The sequence below is a fragment of the Plectrocnemia conspersa genome, unplaced genomic scaffold, assembly GCF_051122295.1.
Source record: "Plectrocnemia conspersa isolate PC_06_02 unplaced genomic scaffold, ASM5112229v1 ptg000012l, whole genome shotgun sequence".
Taxonomy (NCBI): Eukaryota; Metazoa; Arthropoda; class Insecta; order Trichoptera; family Polycentropodidae; genus Plectrocnemia; species Plectrocnemia conspersa.
In genome coordinates, this window is record NW_028277176.1 from 16,947,677 (window position 1) to 16,973,427 (window position 25,751).

Consider the following 25,751-nt stretch of genomic DNA (forward strand, 5'->3'; position numbering starts at 1 on the left):
AATATATCATAACACTTTTATTTTATTTATTAAATTTCTTTTTGTAAACTAGAAAATGATTGTAAACAACTCATATCATCAATAAAAATACTACTGCAGCGGCTCACTCTGTGTCTAATTGCCACCCGTTACCACCCCTGCGATAAAAATCTAATAAATAAATCATTTCTGTGTGCTCTCAATCATATAATATACGTTTTAAAACAAACAAAAAATTGTAATAAGCTTTTTTTGGTAAGCTCTTACCTAATTACTTTTGGAGTATTTAATTTCTTAAAAAGATCTAATTTAAAGCAAACTGTAAATGTATTAAAACATAGTTACATTACATTAGTAACGTTAAATTAATTATCTTTTTAATTGCCATTTTTAAATAGCTGTCTAGCACAACTAAAAGTTGAAATATTTTACTTTTTAAATATCTATTTAAATTTCCCTTATCATTTAGCATCAAAATTCGCGTAAATTAATTGCACACAACGCCATTAAATCAATATTTAAAATTAAAATATTAAAAAATATTTTTTTTTCCGTTGGCAACCCTGCTTTTAACGGTTGTCAAAGTCTGCCTCCTTGTGGCGGGAACCAGTCTAGCGAAATGTACCTGAATGCGCTGACGGATCGCCAACTTGGCTTACGTATGTGTTTCCAATTCATCATTCCAACCCCCAACTCGAAATCTCGACCCTCGAATCGTGTATTCTTATATTTTTACCGGCTTAACCGCCAATGTGCGCACAACCCCAGTCGGCGCTAAAAATAATCATTTCGCGCAATTATTACAAATGTCAAAACGGCTAGACCGTTCCTTTTAAACGTAGAAAATGTCCTTAACCTGGTAAACGTGTTTACTAAAACACATTGCTAATTTGGTTATGGATTCACGCATATAAAATCATAACCACAAATTTTAAATTATTTTCTACTTATTAGTATCTCTTTAACGATTCATAACATTGTATTACATCTTAAACGATAATCACTTCATAGTAACGTTTTATGGTTAGGTTATAAAATCAGTTGTTCGACTAAATTCCGCAAAATCTTTGATAATAAATTATTGTACAATTATTTTGGAGGCTTATTATATCACAAATCTTATATTATACATGTCTCTATAATACGGGAAAGATTTAGAACTAGTTATAGAACTACCATAATACAGTGTATTGGAAACGGTTCAAGGATTTTCTTGAAAAAATGTTTTTTTTTACTAAAACAATATTTTTATGAAAATTCAAAGCTTCATTGAAGGTCCTTTCAATTCTGGCTCTGTACCAAATTTTACTCGAATGACCGTTTGATATTTTTTCTCCGTTTAATTATTTTTAGGTAGACGATGTTCGATTTGCGAATTATAACTCCAAATTTAAACTATTGGGTCTATTCCTAAGATCTACATATTCATGCTTGAGTTAAATATTTCTTTAAGAATTGATAAAAAATCTATTATAGATGGGAGGTACGATGTTTGTCTCAGAAATAAAGAAGTCAGTGCTGCGCTACCTCTGTTTGTATGTGGTTGTATATTAATACATCGTTATGTTTGCAATGAAACAAAATATCGGATTTTGTGTAAAACTTTAAATATCTACTATCGTTACATTTGCAAATTTAACCAAAGTAAGGAGATAATTTTTAGGTGACATAAAGCTTTCAAAGAGGTTTGAGAAAATATTAACAAAAACTTTATTCCAGAAAGAGCTTAGATAAAAATGCATGATACTTGCACAACTGGTGCCCAAAAACACTTGACAGGATTGCTGAGAATACTTGTAATCGGTCAAATTTTTAGGATAAAGTAAAGCGAGAATTGGCATGCAAATTCTTTTCATCCAAAGAAAGCGTGAATATAATTTTTTCTACTGCTGTTTATTTTGCACAAAGCATTTTTACCTTGGCCGCTAAAAAAAAAGTCTAGCACATTCTATATCTATAGTTTGGGTCTCACTTAAAATTTCTCGCGGAAATGTCCTTTAATAAATATTTGAAGGTTGTCGAACTCCGCCAGAATTGGTTTCAAAAATGCCATTTCGAAACAAGCATTTTTCATAAAGATAATCCGCCCGCTCCAGTTGGGTATATAGAAAGAATTTCCAAGAAGCTTGGAGACCTTGTAAGATACTACTTTGAACATTGAGTCATTGATAGTGTGATTCCAAGTAATGTAGTCGAGTAAGCATACATATATAAAAAAGGATGTTGATTAAGAAGAACCGAAGATTTGAATAGAAAAAAATATGAATGAAAAATTACATAATTAAATTGTAATTAAAACCATGACCATAGATGTCCCACCCCCTTTTCAGTGGCCCTGTCTCCAAGATAGAAAGTGAGTGAATGTGACACTGCTGATGATTGGATGCCACATCACATGAGTTTTTGTGAAGGAAAACATCCTCACACTCTGTGCACTCCTCAATCACCTCCATGCAATATTGTTTCTCTTCCCTAAGTCGATCATTACGGGACTGCGGCAAACATTTAAAAAAAATATGCTTCAGTGGAAAAAATCACTGGACTTCCCAAGGGTCGTACTTTGTGTAGGATGATTAAAGAAATGTCAAGCCTAACTTATTCAAGATATTTTTTATTTTTTTTCAATTATGTAAGATGTAATTTTTTCAAGTACAGTAGACCCCTCAATAACACGGTAAATTGGGAACCTGCTATTTGGGTCCGTGTAGTTGGGAGACTAGGAAATACTCATACAATTTTTTGCAATATGTATGTACAAATCAGGCGCGTGTGGTGATATCCTCCCTTTGGGTTGCTCACACATAAAGTAACGGGCATCCAAATAGAACGTCCACAATTTACCGTGTTTTCCCACGGAAGAAACGGATCACTAAATAAACTAAGAATTAGGGATTGCCAAGGCTATTTTAAACACCACAAGACAACGTTGCAGTAATTAAAGCCTGGTAGGCTGCCAAAAAACAGAAAATATCGATTTAAAAACATATCTTGATTAGAATAATTTTGCACTTGGCCGCTATTACATAAAAGCTGGTATTTTTTCGCCCATATAATTTTTTTAATGTTGTTCTGCTAATATATTTCTAGCGCCTTCACTTTACATCAAATTTTTTATTTTATTCACTTTATACTGTAGAATTTGTAGGTGTAAAAATCTGCTATAAAATCAAACTTTTATTTTTATTATAATTTTTTATGCACTTCCTTAAAAAAAAAGTTTTACGAGGCATACATATGATTCTTATTAGCGCACCACGTTTTTAATTTTGTTGCACGGAATATTCTGGAACCCTCTGTGAAAATAGAGACCCGCAGATAAAGGCTTGAGGTAGATTACGTAATTTTGAAGTCTATAGATTAAATAATTTCATGACATTAAGCCAAAACAAAAACTCTTATTTTTAGTTTCTTTCCGTATGAAGAAATCTTTGAATTGCGTTAAAAATCCATAACACTACTAAATTACAGGCGCGTACGGTGAGATACTTTTCCTTTCGCTCGCTCGCGTGTTAAGTGACGAGAGCGAGTGAGAGATAAGGGCGTGCGGAATGCATGTAACGCACGCCCTTATCTCTCACTATCGTCATTTCGAACGAAAGGGAAAGTATCTCACCGTACACGCCTGCTATATTGTCTTGTAACTTGGCAGCAGTGTTATATTTAGTTTGAAACGTGACCGACAGGTGGTAGTATGAATCAGTATTGGTATATGGTATATTAGAATGACCGCAACACTTGCAACATGCCCCAAGTGGAGTAGCATTCTGTAGTGAAAAAACTAAGAAACAAATTTAAATTAATTGACAAATGACAATTTAATATGTGTGATACATGTCTGTCACTTCAGAAAGTGTACAAGTGGACTAGAACGTTCAATAGCAGACTTTTTTAATTTGTGTTGAATGCATTGTGAAGGAAAAACGCAGAGTAACAAATAAAAAGAGCGAACAACGAATAATTATGCAAGATAAATGAGAAAGATGTTTACAAAATTATTTATTATTATTGTTTTTACTTTAATTTTACTAGTAGTTTTTAAATTAGTGACTAATTAATGGGTTTAAATCATATTTAATTATTTTCATGTTTGATTTTTAATTTATCAATGTATTCAGTAAAAAGTCAACAAACAAGGAAATAAACCACGGGACATTCGTAACAAGATGTTTTGTTGAACCTGTAGCGTTTTTGCATATTTTCTCTAATATTTTCCGACCCCAAACTGAGGAGGCATATTAAATTACTGGTCGGATGATCAATTTGTATAGAAGTTTATTTTTTTTTATTTTTAAGTAATGGATACATTGACATTTTTCAATGGATACATGACATTTTTCAGAAGTGAATTCCGTTCGGAATGGAAGTATATGATCTTTGCTGCGTATCCACTTATATGCTTGGTCAAGATGAAGAAGGATTATTTTTTCTTGACATGCACGCCTTTAGCGTTGATTTGGGGTAACATTTTTATTATTCTTTTTCAAACATGGCTTCTGTGTCCCTACAAACATTATAGCCAGGCGTATGTTGTATGTGGCTCAAAATTCTTTAGCGTCTCTAATATTGCTTATATTTAATCTTAGTGAGTTTCAATTTGTACCATATGTGGCTTGGTCGTTCTGATCATCTCTGCGTATTCACTTGCATAAAGGCGCACCTACACGTTACAAACAGAATACACAAGGTAAACGAATTATGATGCCTTTGAACAATTTCCAAAAGTGTTTAATTATATAAACGCTTCTGTGAGTTGACAATGAAACGTAGCGCTCCCAAAATGAGAGCACTCGGAAACGAGAATGGATAGTACCCGTATTCCTTCAAGTATAAATACCGAAGAAATTTATGCTGTACCTTTTCTAGCCGTAATTCATTACATTGACTAGCTACGCCTGAAATCCATATAATAGAGCCAGCTTCTAGTATTCTGCAGACTAGGGCATCATAAAGAGTGCAATACTACAATATTCCTGAAGTAGCGTGCATTTCTTAAGATAAAACCAAGATCTTTATCGATCTGCTGTGAGTCTCCTATCTGCATGTTGAATTTCCAGTGTTTTTCGCAAGTCACGCCTATCTAGATTCTTAGTAAAGGAAGGCCTGTCTAGAATATATCTGCCGAGATGGTAAGAATATTCAGCTTCTTACATTTCGCAATTCTATAAGCCACCTTGTAAGATACTAGCAAAGCATTGTTTGGTATTGATACAGTTGAAAAACGCTTTTTTTTGCTATTTTTCTGACAAAGAAATCACGAGGTTTTCCAACCATAGAGTGGTGATTAGTTTCCAAATGGCGCTTCAATTTACTTAGGAGCATTCACTCTATTGCCAAAAATTTCATACACAATGCATATTGTGGTCTCTTATCACCATTAATTTCTGTCCACGTTAAACCAAACTAAATAAGTGTCATCATGTTTACGACATTTTTGTTCTTTCACAGTCGTGCCACTGATTGAAGGTGTATTTCCTTTATCTGCACTTTCGAAAATCGGTCCGTCATCAAAGATGCAAGGGAAAAAAATTGTCAGAGCAAATAGTTTTTTTGATTTAACACTAACTATACTACATTTACATTTATATATCATGCGCGGAGTATATCTTCACTAGACTTCGTCTATCAACTGACTGGCTGGCAACACTTGCTTTGTAATGTGCATAAAATTTATTAATTTTATTATTAATAATAAAAGAAAGATTTATTTTTGAATCTTTAGGGTTTGAGGACCCTAGGTGAGTCCGTAACCAATGAGATAATATTTATATATGTGCGACGGACGATTAATGGCGAGACGCTTTCTCCAAGCCGTGGTAAAGCTGGCGCAGGGATGATGTCCATGGACGATCCTCAAAGTTCTTGTAGCTGTCTGCAGCGAGTGTCAGGAGGCAGTCCTCTTGCTGCGATGATCGTTCGGGAGTCTCAGGTCGTATCTTCGCCTCTGTCGGTGGGGGCAGGGGCTGGTCTCTTCGATTGGCTACTGGTGACTTGTGACTTCACGAGTCTGACTGCCTAACTCCATATCGGAGTCTGTGTTTATGTATTTGGCGCCAGTCGACCACACGCTGGAGTTCGCCGTTAACAGTGGGAGAGTGAGGGACCTCTTTGAGCTTGAATTCCCAAGCTCTTGAGAGGAAGTAAATTCTGTGAACAACCAACCAAGGTAGAGTCCTTGGGACTACCAATGACGAGCATAGCATTGCATTTCAACGCCAGTTGGCCAATAATGGCTCGGCCCTTAGGGACCGAGGGCTAAATCTGGAACTGAGGCGTCACGTAAAGTGATGTACAAGGATGAATTGAGAAATACAATAGCATGCAAAGCTAATGCAATGCAACAGATTTGCAGGTGGTCAGGAGAGCGTTTCCCAAAACGCTCGGGAGAAACACTACTGAGACTAACAAATAATGTAGTACTACGGGGGGTGGATCCTGCTCATCCAGCCCTTAAAAGCTGGATGCCGCCCATTGAGTTGGACTCGTAGGGCCTTAGTACTGGTAACGGCAGTAGTTCTTGCAATGGATGCCAAAAAGTAGTCACTCTGTGCTTATGTACCCAGGGCTAAAAGGCTTGCCCACCAATCGCAATTATGCAGCGATCATCCAGTCATTTGCAGCAGTCGTTTCGTAGAACGGCGATGGTCTACGCCTTTAGAAAGCGACGTTCGCTCGTCCATGGTCGTATTGCATTTTCGGGAATGTTACGGATGCGGTGATATATATCTGTGACTGTTTCGCCTCAAAAAAAATCTCTCAATGACGGAGCATATTTACTGTAAAAACTTGTGTTATTCATGGAATTGTAACGTCTGTGTGGTCCAAAATTCTTTATGCTATATTGTCTTGTTTCTCTCAATTGTTTATGATCATTTTTGGTCAGTCATTAACGCGAGTTTAGGGTTTAGATACGGACAGAAGATGAGAGGTTGCTCCTTTACTTTAACACGCAACGTAAAAGGCAGTGGTTGGATGTTAATCAATTCCCAATTTCAACCTTGAGAACAAGATTACATCCCAATAAGATAATGTTACGCATTTCGTGGTATATGAAGAGCATAATTAATTTTGAGCAATTGGATTATAGGCAGACAATTATGACAGACATATAGTGTGCTTAGCTAATTTGTTTAAAAGCGACTTAGACCATATATAAGACATTCCTTTATAAATTAAAGACGGGTGATTTTACACCAAGATAGCGCTCGCCTTCGTGTATCCATGAAGATGATAAAAATAAATCAATGGATTTTCTTCGGAACTCCTTTCTCACCCACCCTATTCTTCAGACATTGCTCCAAACGACTATCATCTATTGATATCTCCGAGACAGTTTTTAGATGGAAAAAAATATTTTACAAAAACGGATATAAAAAAGACAAAAAAGAATTTATTGCTTCATAAATACATTATTTTTCGAATCAGATATAAAAAAATTGATTAACATGTGGAGAATAATTGTAGAAAAAGATGGAGAATATATAATTTAGTAAATATAATTTTAGTATTCCAATTGTATGTAAAATTTAGCAAAAAATGAAAAGTAATATAAAATTTATGTAGCGTGTAAGCCAACCTTTAGTGTCCTTTATATTGTGATTTGACATAGCTATAATAAACAATACTTGCCTGCACATGCTCAAGTCGCGCGGTAATGAGTCAGACATAAACAAATCCTAAATTATTTTATAATTTTTGTAGCTTTTTTTATGTATTTAAAATCTACAAAATTCGTCACCCCCTTATGAATGTTTCAATAATTTGTACACAATGAGTTACCGCATATGTGCAACACGACATTTTCTCACAGGCATTTTTATGGTATACTAATTTAACACAAAATATTCTGTTCTTGAGAAACGATTGTATAATTTTGATTAGTTCCGGTGGAAATTTAAATTTAATTTATGATTGTGAAGCAAAGATGAACGGAATTCATTGATGGAAAATAATCTTCTAAAGATTGATTTTAACACCTAAAGCGCTGAAATCCGATTAACACGCTTTTTGGGGACTCGATTATACAGCCGGAGACATGTTATATTTTAGATATATTTTAGAATATTTTATAGCATCAAAATGGAATAAATATATTTTAGTTAGTTATTCTTCTAACAGATGTCGCTATTATAATTCTTTCAATACAAAATTAATTAATTAAAAAATAATTAAGGATTCGAGTTTTTATTAAAAAAAATCTTTTCGAATATCTTTATATATTATCCTAAATCGGTTTATATAAATGTCACATCATAACGAATTCTTATTTAAAATCGATGCCGACAAATTCTAGGATGTGTCACATGTCATAAGTCACACGTGGTATTGTATTCTGAAGATCATTTTATGCCTAATGTCATTTTGCCACATATAGTTTTCATGCCGAATTTTATAATTATCAGTAGTGTAGTTTGAGTAATACAGTGAAATCTCTTTGTAACGAATAACGAAATTCCCAGTATAACGAATTTTCAATTTGTCCCCGAAAAACTTTCATACAAAATGTTTTCATTGTAACGAATGCTGATCTCAGTATAACGAAAAATTTTGATCCGATTTTAAGAATGACGTTACAACTTGACACAATATTTCTCCGAATTCAGTTCGTCCTTGACTTGGCGTGTGCCGGGTGTCTTCACAATATTCAAGGTGTTTCGCTGACCCTTATACTTTTTTTATAAAACATTTTTTTAACAAATTTTATTATGTTCATTACAGTATTAAAAATGGACAAAAAAGGATTTGGCAATCTTGTAAGAGGTTATTTTTATTCTGTAATATGGTAATTAAAAATAAAATAAAAATATATCATTTTCTTTACATTAAAAATATAACGAATTTTCAGTATAACGAAATATTCTGTGAGTTTCGCTAAATTGAGATTTCACTGTATAACAATTTGAAAATTGCGATTATTTGGCACTTTTTTCGATATGCCGGCTGTTTTTTCGCACAAAAGTACAGCGCATTAAGTATTAAAAATATGTTTATGAATAGCCTTATAGTTCAATAAGATTATATCTAAAATTTTTGCAGTGAAGAGAAATATTCTGAATTTGATAATTGATTTTATAACATGTAATTACATAAAAAATTGTAATGCTTTCAGTTTATAAAGATTACCAATTATTATCAAAGATCATTCTGCCTATTCCATGATCATTGTATTGATAAAAATACTGTTGTTTTCAGAGACGAGCTTTTATTATGACAACATTTTGGAACGACTGATTGTCAACAAATATGATTCTTACTTAGGCATATCGCCAAATGAGGCCCGCCTTGATTACAATCCATATCCACCCCTATTCGCCTGTAGATTCGCCGAAAAAAGCGGAAATGAACATATCCTAGCATTGGCAAACGAAGATGGAAGGGTTGCAATACAGGTAATAAAATTATTGTTAGAACATTTTTTTCGTAAGCTAATGTTTTTTTTTTTTTTTAGAATACATTGCATCATGAAGATATTTTAGAAGTACCAGCATTCAACGGTTCACAATGCCATTCAAATGCAGTTTTTGATTTGGTTTGGATGCCTGGATCGATGCATTTTGTAACCGTGTCGGGTAATAATATATTTTTAATACAGTAGAGCCTTGTGATTTAAGTCGTAGGGGACCAACGTGAAAAGCACTCGTTGAAGTAATCGAAATGTGTAATCGATACAATAATCCGACTTCTTCTGACTTAAAATTACGTACGATCCTGAATGAAGAGAGTGTCATAAATGAATATCCTACTATATTTGTTGAATTGATTACGCATGACTGTAGTGATCATCTCAATTATTAATACATAAAAACAGTGCCTCAGAGATTACAATGCACACTTTGAGCCATATTTTTTTTCTAAATATGAAGACTATTCTTAACATTTTATTCCCAGTTATATCTTGACTATGGTTGATATTTTTTGTAGAATTATTTTCACCTGCAAGTAGATGTTTGTTATAGACATAAAATTGCTCACAAGAGAAGCATTTGTCTCTAGTAAACATTCGTTACATTGACTTGTTTTTTTATGGAATAAACACATTCTATCTTTAAATGTGCCGTCAGAACCATTACACATTCTATTGTATGGTTTTAGTGGATTCTATTATCTCGGCAGCGTAATAGGACTATCAACTTCCAAGGTTCGATTTTGTTGCGCTAATCCACTCGGATTCAGGGTATTGAATAATTCAACTGGATCTTTTCTGCTTCTTCTTCGTCCATTGTGTTGTTTTTGTTATTAACTTAAAGTGTTACTTGTTTTTAAAGTATCAAATATTTGTTTAAATTATCAATATATTATTTAGTTAAATTTTTAAGTTTATTACGTTATACTAATTGATTTTTGATTTTAGGTGACCACACCGCTAAATTGTGGGATCTTCAATCAGGTTCAATTGAACGCGTTTCTGATTTTGTCGGTCATCAAAGATCTGTACGAACAGCAGCCTTCAGGCCCGACGGTTCTTCAATATTTGCAACTGGAGCGAGAGACGGTAAAATAATGTTATGGGACACCAGAGTAAATGGTAATGTCAGTACTTTAACAAAGCCTGATAATATAATTCACAATAGTCATCCTTTTACAATGCCTAAAACTCCCGGATCAGGTTCTAAAAAGTGTAAAATAGTTGATAGGACCAATAGCGTAACTGGCTTGGTTTTCCAAGACGATCATTCTTTAATATCTTGTGGCTCTGGCGATGGTAGTATCCGTGTATGGGATTTACGCCGTAATTATTCCAATTATAAGAAAGATCCTCTGCCGAAACATTCGATTTCTTATTGCGGTGCTTCGAGCAAAAACGGCTATTCTAATCTACTGTTGGATAAGTCGAGGATGAAGTTGTTCGCAAGTTGTGTGGACAACGTTATATACTGCTTCAATGTGTCTACTTACAATATTATGCCTGAGCAAAAGTACGTCGGACATGAAAACGGATCGTTTTATATAAAGTCGAGTCTTAGTCCTGATTCTAAATATCTGATCAGCGGCAGCAGTGATTATAATGCTTATATATGGAATGTTAAATATGCGGATCCAATCATTAAGCTATCCGGTCATAATGCCGAAGTAACTTGTGCCACTTGGTGTCAAGTCGGCAATATCAAAATAATAACTTGCAGCGATGACGCGAGACATAAGATTTGGCGCATCGGCAGAGAATATTTAGAAGGTTCAGAATATTTAGATTTAGGCGGTAGGGCTCATCATATTCCGCCTGTCGATAGAACGAATAAATCGTCTTTGAAATCTTTGGACCGAACCCCTCGTCCGCTTAAAAGAAAAGGAGAAGATAGAGATGTCTCTCCACCTAAAAGACGGATGTCTGCGAACGACTTTGAAAACGGATCTTCGAGCAACTATTGCAGTAACGTCTTACAATATAAGAGAAGATCGAAGAGAAGTCTTATCGATATGATGAACAATTCAGTTTTGCCTAATAGCGAGAAAGACGAAACTCTGGAGAGGCAACCGAAGCGTAGAATACTGGACGGAGAATATTTTGAGAATCTCGCCGATTGTCCATCTACGTCTCGCGGATTCTGCCAACTGCCTGCAATTCCCGAATGTTCCAGCATAATTTTTGATGAAATCAGAGATACAGATTTCAATACACCTACTAAATCTCCAATCAAAATGATCAATTCACCTTGCTTATACTATTACAGTCCTAATAAAGTCCTCAGCTCTCCCACAATGAACTTACCGAATTTCGTGATAGATGGTAGAGCGCCACATTTGCATTCAATATCGGCACAGAAAAAAAAAGGCAAAGTCGACTGGTTAACAAAGATCAGGCAAGAAAAACAAGTTGGAAATGGCAAACAGGATATTAGTGCGCATAAGGGCAAAGAAGATACGAATAAATTGCCAGAGAGACACAAAGGAGATAAGACCTTATTAGAATATTTTATTAAAAAGCCGGACGGTAATACACCGTTAGAGGATAAAACCAACAAATTGCATCAAGGCACAAAAAGGAAAATGTCAGAGTCTTGCGATTCCGAATCTAAACCTAAAATGTTACATTCGGAAAGTCCCGATAATGATGTGAGCGAATCAGAGAATTTCAACAAATCTTTGCATCAAAACAAGTCTTGTAAAACGATCCTGGCTTTCTTCTCCATGTCCAGTAACGACATAGAAAATAAAAATTGAAGCATTCGATGCGAGGGTTGGATTCTGTGATGACGATTTCACCAGTTTTCTGCATTTTGTCTCGACGATCCTGATTTGATGTGCATTTAATGCGGGTGAATGTGATATAATAAATTAGTCATACTTAGATTTGCTTCTTATATTGATAACGCCTATTTTAATAATTGTGTGAATTTAATTTTAATCAAATTTTTAAGAGGCTATATATACTCTTAAAATGATTTTAAGTTATAAATATTTGCATTTCAACAAGACTCGACTAAGATTAATGTATGTATATTATATATTACATACATGTTTAAATTTAAGAAACTATTTTTTTTATATATATAATAGTTTAAGTTTTGTGAAGTAAGAACTCTTATACTTATTATTTTTGTACTAAAAGTTTAATTTGATTGTGTTCCAGTTATAATAACCAATCAACTGATTTTCATCTTAATTAATTTAAATATTTATTCAAAAAGCGTGTAATAAAAATGCTTACGATACTTTTATCACATAATGTCCACGTCCTAAGAATAATATTTTATTAGAAAAATTTATTTAGTATTTAACTGTTTTTTTATGATTTGATTTGAATCTGTAAAAGATAATATTATCGAAATAAAAGATGATTAAAAAAGAAACAATATTTTTTTTATTGAAATCATTTATTCAAAGATTGCAAATACTGTGTTTTTGTATGATTGACATTTCATTTCTAATATATCAATTGAGAGAGAAAGAGATATACAAGTCTAAAATAGGTTGACATATCTTATAAATATATAAATATACCAGAAACCAGATTGATGTGTATATGTTTATATAAACCAATACCATGATATTCTGTCTTTATTATGTAAATTCCAAAATTTACAGCAAATACTATTTTAAAAAACGGATGGTGTCAATACTATATAATATAGTAGCTTTTACAATTACGTCAATTTGCACTCCAGAGATATAAACATGCACTTGAGTAAATGTGCACAATGGCCAACGTTGCAATACATCACGATAACAAAGTATAATTGTATAAACAAAACATGTTTTTCGATTTAAAACGAACCAATGGAAGACTTTATATGATAAAACAAGATGTCTGCTATAGAAATAAAAGACAATTTATTATAAAAAAATTTGAAGGTGAACATTTTTCAGTAGTGGAGCATCTTGCAAATAAATAAATATTACTGCTTTAACAAATCTATTAATTAGGATGTTTCATATAAAGTCTTCAGTCTTGGTGAGACTTGTCAGTAAAAGGCTGAAGCAAAATATGGGTATTCATAAATCGAAATGGCAAAAACGTTGGCGACCAAGCTGCGTTTGACGTCTCCGATAAAAAGCTTTTAAGATTAGATTTGATCAAAGACGCCAACGCGAGTGATACTCTTACGCGCATTCGATCAGCGTGATCAGAATTGAGGTAGAATTTATCATTTTTGTACTTTGTTCTTATTCAATATGTATATTATATTAACAATAATTATATACTGCACTGCTTTCGTATAGTCATAAGAGAAGGTGAAACATTGGACACATCCTTAGGAGCTACGATATCCTAGGAAAAATTAACGACAACCTCGGAAATCATACGTTCGTCCGCTTTAACCTCAATTGTACTGATCGCGATTGATATTTATATAAACTGACTCATTCGCACAAAAAATATAATTTTTTCATATAATATAATACATAAAATAAGTGCAATATAATTTTTTATATAAAGTGAACAATAAGAGCTTTGCTGTTGAATAAAAATAATACATTTAACAAAAAATTATTGCATTTAATGAAACATTTAGTTTTTCTTGTATTTTATTTACATTTGTAAAACATATTTCTCATCATAAAAAATCAATATTAATGATAATATAACCCAATAACTATTTTTGACCAATTAAAACAGAAAAAGGCGTGCAATATTTTTTTTCAAAATTTAATTACACTAATAACACATCTTCATAACAATTGACAAAGTGAAGAAATCACATTTTTATTTTTATCTTTATTACTACAATAACTCGTAATAGTTTAAAATCTCTTAATAAATTAGTCTTTCCGAAAACTATTGACATTCAATCGAATAAAAATTGTATATATACCTATATAAAAAAAAAACACTTTTAATCCATATTATACAAGATATTTATAAAATACAAAGCTTCAAATAAACATTTATAACATTAATTTTCGGACAGTTAAATCATAAAATTATTACAACAAAATTATAATATAATATACATAAATATTTTCTTTTCTATTGAAATTTGCTGTCATTTCAATATATCAACCTTATATGACTCTCATTGAATTACTCTTTCGTGTCCTTCACACAGTGTTATAGATTTTTTAAATTTATATTTCTCATTTTCTCGTGATGAAATTTGTTATGTACCTACTAAACACTAATATACATATATTTATTACATAGTATATATAAATATATATATATATACATATATATATATATATTTTATATATATTTATTCATGTAATAAAAAAGTCATTTTTAAAAATTTGTTAAAAAGTCTCTAGAGCTTAATACTCCACACAAATCACATTCACATATTTCATTATTTGTCGACAAGAATAAGAGGGCTCGTTCCACTTTGCGGTACATCTTCATCATCCAATTATCTCCCGACCGTCCTTGAGTACACCAATAAACTTTACACAATTAAAGAAAAATATTACATAAACATTAACAAGCATTACAAAAAATAACAAATAAAAGAAAACTGAAAACTATAATAAAAAAAATTACAGATATTGTGCGATTTATTCGACAATAAAAAAGGTTGAGTTAATACAAAGTATAAATTTATACAACGAAATTAGTGCTTTAAATCAATTGAAAATATCACACGTAATCATATTATGTTTTACTAAATGAAATTGATTATTTCAAGAAATACCAATTTATCAATTATAAACTAAAACTCGATAAGTTAGTGTTTGTTATAAGTTGAGCATAAATATGCAGAAAGTAATTAATTTATTATTTATTCAGGTGATTTTATACCAAATATTTATTAATATTGTACATAAAATTGAATTAATCTGTCAAGGGGAATAAAAAGTATTATACAACAATAACGAATACAAATATAATTGTTTCTGAGAATTGATTAACATAGCAAGATTAAATTTATTTTAATAAATATATATTAAAGAACACAGATTTATTAATGTGGAGTAACTGCTTTCTGCATAAATAATAAAAAAAATAGAGCAATAATTCAAGAACTAACAATTTCATCTAGTATAACTTAATATTTCACATAAAATGCAAAATAATAAGCATCTTTAAAATAAATTTCTTAAATTAAAAAAAGATAAGTCACCAAATGATAAAAACTTATGGGTAAAGTATATATTAAATTATTAAAGTTATTATACAATACAAGTTTTGCACCGTTGTGTGACGGCGTATGACGTTGTCTATGGGTACATTAGTATTTGATCACATAGTCCGATTCATCAGAGATGGTTTAAGGATTTAATTAATTACTCAAAAAAATAACGTCATATTACGTCCAATTCGTGTACAATCTGTATCGCTGCATTTCATACACAAGGATGTGTTTTATTATCATTTGGCAGCATTGAGATCGAAATATAGTTGTTTTTTTAATTAAAATAGGACTGGAATATGTTTAATCCTAAAGAAAAATAAATCATACAAAATATAATATAATGAGATCTTGCATGCACACGTCTTAAACGTAACATTGAACAAAAAACAAACATTCATCCGTGACTGGCATTAACAAAGAAAACTCTATATAATATTAGTTTGGATAATTATAACGTAACTGAAAATAAAATTATTCTCTATGTATACTAATAACATGGCATCTGATGTATGTGTTTATAAACAATATTGTTGACGAGTCCACAGCGTAACAAACAACCAGCAGAGAACAAGTCCACCACTTTTACGTGTTTCATTTTTAAGTACCTTTTAGTTTACCAATCTTGACCACCGAGGTGGCTCAATGTTAGACAGATGCCATGATGCTGAGATTCTTCTGTCGACGCACGTATCCACACGTATTTTTTTTGTTTTTGTTTTGTTATTTTATGCATGAATTTGAAGATTCAACAGGACTCAGAAAGCCTCATGCCCGAGGGAGCAAATGCGTTCGACGACACACGTCTCTTGTCAGCACGAATCCACCATGTAGGCAAGTTTGATATGGTGAAAGATTATTTCTTACAGGCAATACGAAGAGTATCACCAACAAAAAACTGATAATTCACCTCCGTGCTCCGTTCCGCCGTGCCGCCACGCCGTCACAGCATGAACTTTCAGCTGAAAAGAAAAAATCAACATATTAGATATATAGTCTCGCAAAAAATTGATGAAGGAAAAGATGCAGTCAATGTTAGGAGACAAGTTACATTACTAGGAACTAATAATGGTTTTACATATAAGTTTAATCATAACAATAAAAGTGATGGTGCAGCTGTTATGGCATTTCATAGCATTTTCATATATTTTTTAATAAATAAGAGTACTTTTGAGAATTTTATTGTGTTTTAAAAATCGTCTAGTTCTTCTGCCACACACTATAAATATATCATATATGTATGTAAGATTAGTAATGTTATTAGTCACTAAAATAGTTAAGACCAGTAGTGTGTAGGACGGTTAAGGCCAAGAAAGAAGGCTAAAACTATATTTTTCCGATCATGCTTAAACGACGCTCTTGTTTTTGATTTCGGGGCCCTTGCAAATACTACATATATGCGTATGTTCTCAAAAAAGTAAGTAGAATAAACTAAAAAACTAAAAAAAACATTTTATGATAAAAAATTCACTGTAACGCCAAACCCTTTCCAGGAGAAAGAGAAAGGGCGATTTGTCGATGGAAATGTTTATAAGCCATTCAATTTTATCTGAGAAGCCCCTTCCCTCCACTATATGCACGCTAACAGTGACAGTTGGACGTTGCAGAGGAAGGGCGTAACCGTACACCACAGAGGGCCTATTCCCTCGATGCTGGGGCTTTGCCTTTGGGTAGTCAGTCCCCTTTACCGCCGCCTAGTGACTCCAACTGCATTCACGGAGAGGTCACCTTAGAAGGTCAGTCTACACCAAAAAGGCAGCGTCACTACGTCCTCCAGAGAATCATTGAAATTAGAGCACACCTCACTGACTGAAGTCCTAGATGTCAGAGGGTCTGCGCCCTTTGAATACCGTGTCCCCAGTACCATATTTACTATTGTTTTCTTCCATACACATACATATATTAGAAACATTTTTTATCAATACACTTTTTTGTGATTTAAAATGCCAAATGCATCTTCTTCGGCGACCCTCGGCATTTTATTCAAGTAACATGGCAGTAGATAAAAAATAAAATTTTAAAAATCGGCAAAAATGGCCTACATTTTTTTCTTAAACTTGCATGGTTTTTAATGATGTTGTTCTTTAATTCAAATATATTTACGTTTTAATATTATTATTTAATAAGAGCAACTTTCGGGTGTTGATGTTTTGCGTGTTCAGATCAAGTCGGAATGTCACCACTTTTGGGTATTCTAACCCTAAGGAGTGTGACTTCGCAGCCAGAAAGACGCAGTTGGAAACTAGTAAGAATTTTATTTAGTTTATATTATATATCGCGTCAAACTATGATGGGCGAGATCGTTTTCTCCGAGCGGTGATAAAGAAGCTGGCGGAGGGATGAAGTCAGTGGAAGATCCTTAGAGTTCTGATTGGTGTGGCAGCGACAGTATAACGAATGTTGATCGTCTGCCAGCGGGACGAATCTAGTGTCTTATTGGAGAGCAGCCTTAAGTATTCAGGTCTGCAAGGCTTCTTAGAACAACGAAATATGTATACGCCTATAGAAAGTGACATTTGCTTGATGGACATCTCCGAAGTCGAATTCTGCGATGGGAATATTGTGACCTTACGGTCCTTTTTGTCTTCCGGTGATATATTGTTTCCCGTGATCGTTTCGCAACAAAGACATATTCTGACAATGCCCCGGAGAACCCTTGCATGTTATTTATGTGAAACCCTTTTTTCTAGTCGTAACGAGAGCTTTTGTGTGGTCTCGACCTTTTCGCTATTTTCTAGTTTATCTTTATTGCTAAATGATAATTTTTGATCACAGTCATTAACGCGAGTTTTAATAATAAGATCCCCACATATTATTTTATAGTACAAAGAAGAGTGGGGGGAGGATTAAGAAAAACAATGTCATTATTTATGGCCACTAAGCAATCATTTATGATCACTGAACTCTATTACGTCACGACCATATTTAAGCCCATTAGGAGCACCGTTGCACAAACCTAAAAACAACAGTTGTGTAATCAATATAAAATCTGTACCTGGAGTATGCCAAGAGGTATATTTTTCCTTTAGCCTAAATATTAAATTATCACCTGCACAACTGTAAATCAATCAGCGTACATTGATAAATACAAAGCAGAGAAATTTTATAAGCTTTTATTCAAATTGGCGCACCGACTGTGAGAACAAAACCACTTACGTATTGATCGGAAAGCTATTTGAAACTTTCTGCACGTGCTGTTATCATATAATAAAGAACAGCACTCTGAAACTTACAACAACAGGTCGTAAGATTGCCGCCTCACGAATTATTCACTATTTAACGACCTTTTAAAATCTGAAAACGACGTAAATCTAATTTAATCACACTCTCAGATCGTCATAATTGCTCGTGGCAGCAGAGAGTAGGCGAGCCCTAAGCCTCCCTCGGGTGTACAATGTGTACAAAATAGATACACAACGCTAAATTAAAATTTCCGTTCGAGACAAAACCAAGAGGAGTTTCCAGCCAACGATACAGACAAAAGATCCTGGACTCAGTACTGAATCCAGAGTTTAACTCGCATCGGAGACGACTGATCCTTCGGACACAGACACAGAAAAGAGGACTTCACGTATACATTAACTTTACGTGAACTACCCTGACACAGACCAGAAAAGTTAGTATTTGTGTTCATCACTATTTCATCACGATACTAATGTATTTTTATATATATGGGTAAAGAAATATTTATTAATTTATTTAAAAGAGTTAGCCGTAGTTCTCCAATCTGTCCCTGTTTACTCATATAAAATACCATTAAAAATAAGTTAAACCATGAAAAGCAAAAGTTTTCATTCAGCAATTATATAAAAAATCGCTTTATACATCATAAATAAGTCACAAAGGAACAACTGTTAAAATAAGTCTACGTCAATATACAATTACAACTCAACACCTGAACACATCAACATTGTCGTAACAATGACAATATGTACATATAAAAAAAGAACACAATATTAGGAATGTAGAGCATATTCTATGAGCTTACAACGCAAATACTCTGTTACTTGCAAACATGCTTAGCGTAATAAAAACAGATTCATGTAAACACACGTTAAAGAAAAATACATATACTCGTTGTGAGAGTAACTGAAAATATTCATTTGTATATAGAGTGGCATACTTTCAAATGATCATACGTTTGTATTTCGCAATTTCCATTGATAAATAATAATTGAATCTGTAGTGTGAAAAGCGTCAATTATAAACTAATATTTTAATCTTACCCACATACGTTGCATGTGCAAAATCAAGTTTAATATCAATATTCAATTTATGTTATTGCAAGTCAAGCCAAGGGCAAATTGTTTAAGTAGATATAATATAATGTGAAGCGAAGCGCTTATGTTATAAGCCCACGTTTGCATCTAAATTTATTTAGAAAAATAAATGTGTAAGTTTAAGAATTTCTCATAGATACAATCAACAACTTGGTTGGCAAAGGCAACACGTAAATAGTGCATAAGAGTATTTATACAAAAACAAATTAATGTTTCCGGAAATAAGTTGTTTTTATATACAGATCCATTGATTAATTAACAGAAAGCTATTATATTCGAAAAAACTGTGTTTAAAGGCTACCATTGCCTATCATAACAACTGACCTTACTTAATTATATTATATTTACAGTTTGAGAAACTAAAGAAATATGTTTTGATTTCAACCTACTATTTTTAAAAAAACCAAGGAATTAATTTGCTTGAGAAGTTTATTAAACTAACGCATGAATTCGACATTAGATTAAAATTTCTCCTCGCATACAGAAACAATGCTGCTAAAAAAGGAGCGTTACATGCATTTTTAACTTCATTACTGTGTGTTGGGTGACCAACCCATTCAGTTAGAAAAATGTGATATTTATTATATATAAATTTTATATAAAAAACTTTACCGAAGTTAAAAAAATCTTAATTCAGTACGTAAACATTTAGTATGTACATAAATAAAAAAACATTTATTATGTTATTAATGTTTTATATTTCTGATTTCGTGTTTATATTTTTTATGAAAGCGTTGCGCTTTTTTGTCAGCGCTATTTTGATCTGACTCTAAAGAATCTGATGCGTTTTCTGTTTCCGAGAGTTATAACACTATAAAAACAACAGAATTATCTATCGGGTTTCAATCAAACTGATTTTAAACACTCCCGGCACTAATAAAAACAAGCTGTGAAATTTTCAGCGAAATCGGTCCAGTAGTTTTTGAGTTTATATAGGACACACATACGAACATTGCCTTTTATTTATATATATATTTATGCTTAAATCATCTTTAACTTAAGGGATTTCGTTACAAACAGTAATATTGAGCCAAAAAGTTTATACAATAGCAGTTTGTATATTTTTTTCAGTACAGATTATGAATCTGCAGCCTTGATTTAAAGTATATGTAAAGATTTGAAGTAATAAACGATACAGTTTTAGCCAGTCTCTATAAAACTATGCATGATACATTTTAAATTGCCTAAGAACGTCCACAATGCCTAAACCTCCGCGTTACATAACACTATTCCCCAGACACGAACCCCGAGCGCATATTTGCATTCGACATGGGTAAATAGAAAAGTCGCCCGGCGTTTCCGGACATGCAAAAATCGATGACGTGGCACGGTCTGCTAATTAGCACCGGTGACACTCAATAGTCAGAGCTATTGCCTTTCTCACGTTAACGTGAGCTACTACATTTTCAGACACACGCTGAATAAATCATTTTCCCACTATGCAGAACGATGTTCGTTTTAATTCTTGCTCGCACACGTTGTGCAGCAATTAAATTAGCGTGCCGCCACTGAGCTCGTTGCGACCGGCCTCTGTAAAAGCAACAACAAAAATAGTAACACACTAGCAACTAAACTGATTAAAAAGCAACTAATAAATTTAGCATGTAGAAAGGAAGTTGAATTGAAATCACATCGACCACTTTGACAACAAAATATATATTTTTAAATTATATAAAGTATAGTTATTATCATTTTAGAAGTTTGCATAATTGCATTTTGTGGAAACGAAAGACTGCAATTTTCTTTATTAAGAAACAGGTTATTAAATTCACAAATTATAGAAGCGCAATTGCTTAATTGAGGATGTGGGTGTAAAAGTATATATCGCCATATACATATATGTATGTATTATAAATCATATATGAGATCTGATAATAAAATAATTGTTTGTTTTCGGTTGAGTTCAGGGACGTCATTTCAGATTTTTTCAAAAGTTGGCCAGTCGGTAGTCGTTTTTGTAATATTTATATGTTATTAATATTCATAGTATTTCACTAAATCCCATGCGTTTTCTGGCCAAATTCAAGAAAGTCTCTGTTTATTATATCATCCACGTCAAAAACATTTAAATTGTGCCGTCGATGTCGCAGTGATAACGCTCAATCATCTAGCGTTCATATTAAGATTTTTTATAACAATATTACGACTTACAATAAGTGAGAATTAAATGAAGCACATCTAAACCGAACTTTGCCTAATAAGAGGACGCAAAAAAAACAATTATTCCTTCTCAGAAGTCAAAAATCCACGCCAAAAGCAATAAAATCGTGTCGCCATCGTTGCACGCTCGTATCTCGAAATACTCATAATTTATTTAATTCGTTGGTCAAGGTTTCACTGTATCAAAAATGTAAATTTATGCCTTTGACAATGTAAAAGTATTTGATGATCACCGTATTAAATAAAACATAAATAGTTTTAGTAAATCTAATTTGTCAAAACCTATCCCAAGACTTCCTACGGTCGGTCACTCTGACGTTGTATGAAGAATTCGACGTTATTTATTTTGATTTATTTAGGATTTATTTTGCCACCGAAGTGAAGCATATTACGATGAAATTAAAAAATGATACCTTGTTAAGTTTGCTCATAATATTTTTACACGCCTCAAATAATACAAAACTAAATGTAGAGAGCGGCGATCTCGATTAAATTAACCGATGACCGTGCGATCTCTGATCCAATTTGTGACAATTTGCTCGGCCGTATGGTTGGGTTGGCAACCATGCGCGAAACATGAGATCGTCAACCATGTGTTTGTCGGGATATAGTAAATAATAATTCAAACCTTTTTTATTACGAGAAAGCTATACATTTATCTAAGCAATTATTTTTAATAAATAAATAATAAATTGAAAAATTTCGACATATAAATTTATGGATAGTTTTTTACTTATGTTACTTTTATTTTTATTATAATAAATTTTTGACTGAATAGTGTTAACAAATAAAATAATATAATATGTAACAATATTTTGTATTTATAGAATAGTCTCAAGTGGTCAAGGTGGATTTAAGTTAAACTATGAGATGGTCCGTCTCTGACTATTGATAAAGGTGCATAAAAATGTATTTTAGCCAATAACTACTCCAGTTTGAAATGAGTACTAGAAACGTTACACAACTTATAACAAGGTTATTTTCACGAATTTGAAATTAATTTGTAGGAATCTTTTTGACGTGTTATTTCTGATTGCATTAGCGCATATTTTTCTATTATTATTCAAAACTTATAATGGACATTCTAAGCTCTTTATTCCCCTCATAATAATTTGACAAGCGTGAGTCCAATGCATAACAGCAGGATAAATATCTTAAACACCTACAAGTAAGTATTAAAATAGCAGATTAATTATAAAATATTAATCGAGGCTTCTGGATGATCAATATAATACGCTATACCGGGCTTTCATTCCGTTAGTGTGCGATGTGCGTATTTTGATAATGATAGAATCAGCACATTTTTATTCCGCTATGCCTTATCTGATAAAGTGGAATTTGTGCAACGTCTTATTGATGTATGTTCCAAAAACTAACACAATAACTAACCTAGCATTATTCATAAAAAATCTAAAACAATTTTCTTTATGGATCAGATAATGTTTAATCTCAAACATGAAACGTTACGCGCAATTTAAAATCTTGAGTAATAATTATTCACTCCAATCAGATTGCGTTGAAAGTCAAAATTATGTTGATAACCACGCAACGAAAAACGTGTGCGCCGGTCACGCAGTGGAGCAGCGACTGTGCGCACTTACACGCACTCAACAAGTAAGTTACCGTGAACAAATTACGAGAAAAGATATAGCAAACTCAAAAATAGCATACAATATAAACTGTGTAAATGTCAACACCGCGGTTAATATTAATGAATGAAGCTGTAATGATATAAATGAGAAGGGAGAAGAAGTAACAATATTTTTGCCGTTCTTAGAATTATTTGTTACGATAATTACATCATCAAAAACAAAGAGAGAGAGAGTGCACGAAAGAGTGACGGATTATCGCGAGGCACTGTACGGACAACTCGTGCCGTTGCGCTGAAAAAGTACTGAATAATTAATCCTCGACAAGTAGTTTGAAGGAGGTAGGGGGGCCCAAGTTCCGCGAGGGGGCGGCGGCGCCAGGGTTCGAATGTTAGAAACAAAGGACGCGCACGGCCCGAGGAAAATTTTTCAGAAGTCAGCATTTTCCGCGACAATCTACGACGACGACGGGTGAAAAAAAAGTTTCGAATCGATATGAAGTGGGTGGGAAAGAAGAAGGAAAAAAAGACGGGAAACGCCCACACGTCGTCGCTGAGGGCGCTCGTAAATATCGTGGATGATGGGGGATGGGAAGTGCAGAAAATTATGTGTTTGTGTGGGGGGGGGGAGGCAGTTAAAAGGATCGACTTTGATTGTTTCAGTTTTAAAATACCGCTGAGATCTGATACCTGATTAATTCAAAAGTATCAAACATAATAACTCGTGTATTGGCAACACTTCACCCTGATACTTGTGACGTCACGAGAAAATTGGGACTGAATTGTTTGGTCTTTATAACGATGGTGTTTTAATTAACTTTTTTTAAATTAAAAAAGACTTTTGAGGTAAATGTGATATAATAACAAAATATATTATACGAAGAAATATGTTTTGATACATTTTGAGGGCGACATTACTAACCACTTATAATAATATAGGACTATTAATAGAATATATACACACAAACATAAAAAGCTAGCAGGACCATCGCTGTATTTTTGATCAGACTGTTATTATTATTACTTGTATACCATACTTCGTATGAAGGTTACCCGCTCAGAAATATAAAAAATACCGTCTGATAAGTGCGAGAGATACTGAATATTATATTATGATATGATATGTACTTAGTCTTGCTTTGCTCTCCCCTATAAATTGAGGAGATATATTTTGTAAGACTTAAAATAATCTAAATTAAAAATATATAAACTACAATATCATAACAATACTTCGCCTATAGCTAGGAGTTTATACATATACGTCTATAGAAGCTCTCTGACATTTTTCTTCCTTTCTTTTTCATAATCTTTTTCAAAAAAAGGGTTTCTTCGTCATCAAAGGCTGCGGGATATGGGGGTAGCGACGATTTAAAAAGTCGCCAAAAAAACCACCCCAACCGAACAAAGAGATTATTTTAATGTGATGCAATTGTAGCGCATTTATATCTGGCTAAAGAAAATCTCTGATTGCAACCCCAGTCCCCACAAAACGCAAAGCACTAGAGAAGAAGGATGGGCGGACTAGAAGAACCTCTTCGGTGCTGCTTCAATAATAATTTGATTGAGATAGCCAAATAATACTTATATATGAAAACCATTATTTATTTCTTATGTAACGATAATTTTCACAAATATTTTAATTGGTACCGTGGACTCTTTTTTGTAACTTTCAAAGAGAGAGAGGAAAAACTATAATTTTAGATACATATGTATTTACATATTCTGTAAAAAATATATAAAAATAATAATTTAAGACATTTTGCATTTAGAATAATTAAGCGTCATTTTATATAATATTTTAATGTTAAGTTAATAATAAAGGCTTTAAAACATAGATAATTATTATTATGCTATTTAGTAGCTTTAGCTGACTTTTAATTTATGCAATATAACCGAAGATATGATTTTCCAAATTTCAAAAACCTAGATTATTAAATAAAGTTTTTTTATATTAAATAAAGATTGTGACGATAATAGGAAACCTCGTAAACTTGTTTATTTTTATATATTTATAATATTTATAGCACATTTTCATAGATACAAAACTGCTTATACTGCTTTAAATATTACATAATTATAGAGATATAGTGGAATTTCGATACGCAGTACTTTTTTAATTGCCTCAAAAATATGATTTAAAATCAGGGCAAATACGTGCGCAGACAAGTCTTGCCATGCATGCATTTGATTAGGAATATCTGTTACTTTGTTTATGTATTTTTTTAGGTTCGCGTACGACCTTGA

At 32.8% G+C, this 25,751-nt stretch overlaps 2 protein-coding genes across 2 annotated transcripts in view; one reads left to right on the forward strand and one right to left on the reverse strand.

Annotated features, from left to right (window-relative positions):
- Nucleotides 1-540: 540 nt before the first annotated feature.
- l(2)dtl (WD40 domain-containing protein denticleless) lies at nucleotides 541-12,764 on the forward strand. The gene is made up of 4 exons (XM_088199451.1): nucleotides 541-638; nucleotides 9,169-9,365; nucleotides 9,425-9,545; nucleotides 10,328-12,764. Exons 1-4 carry the CDS (start codon nucleotides 599-601, stop codon nucleotides 12,133-12,135), a joined length of 2,166 nt encoding a protein of 721 aa, XP_088055577.1. The 5' UTR covers nucleotides 541-598; the 3' UTR covers nucleotides 12,136-12,764.
- Nucleotides 12,765-14,928: 2,164 nt separating this feature from the next.
- Nucleotides 14,929-25,751, reverse strand: part of Reph (Regulator of eph expression) — a 60,478-nt gene continuing 49,655 nt past the window's right edge. The window contains exon 4 of the mRNA XM_088199452.1: nucleotides 14,929-16,441. Within this exon, the coding sequence (XP_088055578.1) occupies nucleotides 16,364-16,441 (78 nt within the window). The 3' untranslated portion in view covers nucleotides 14,929-16,363. The remainder of the gene's footprint in view (nucleotides 16,442-25,751) is intronic.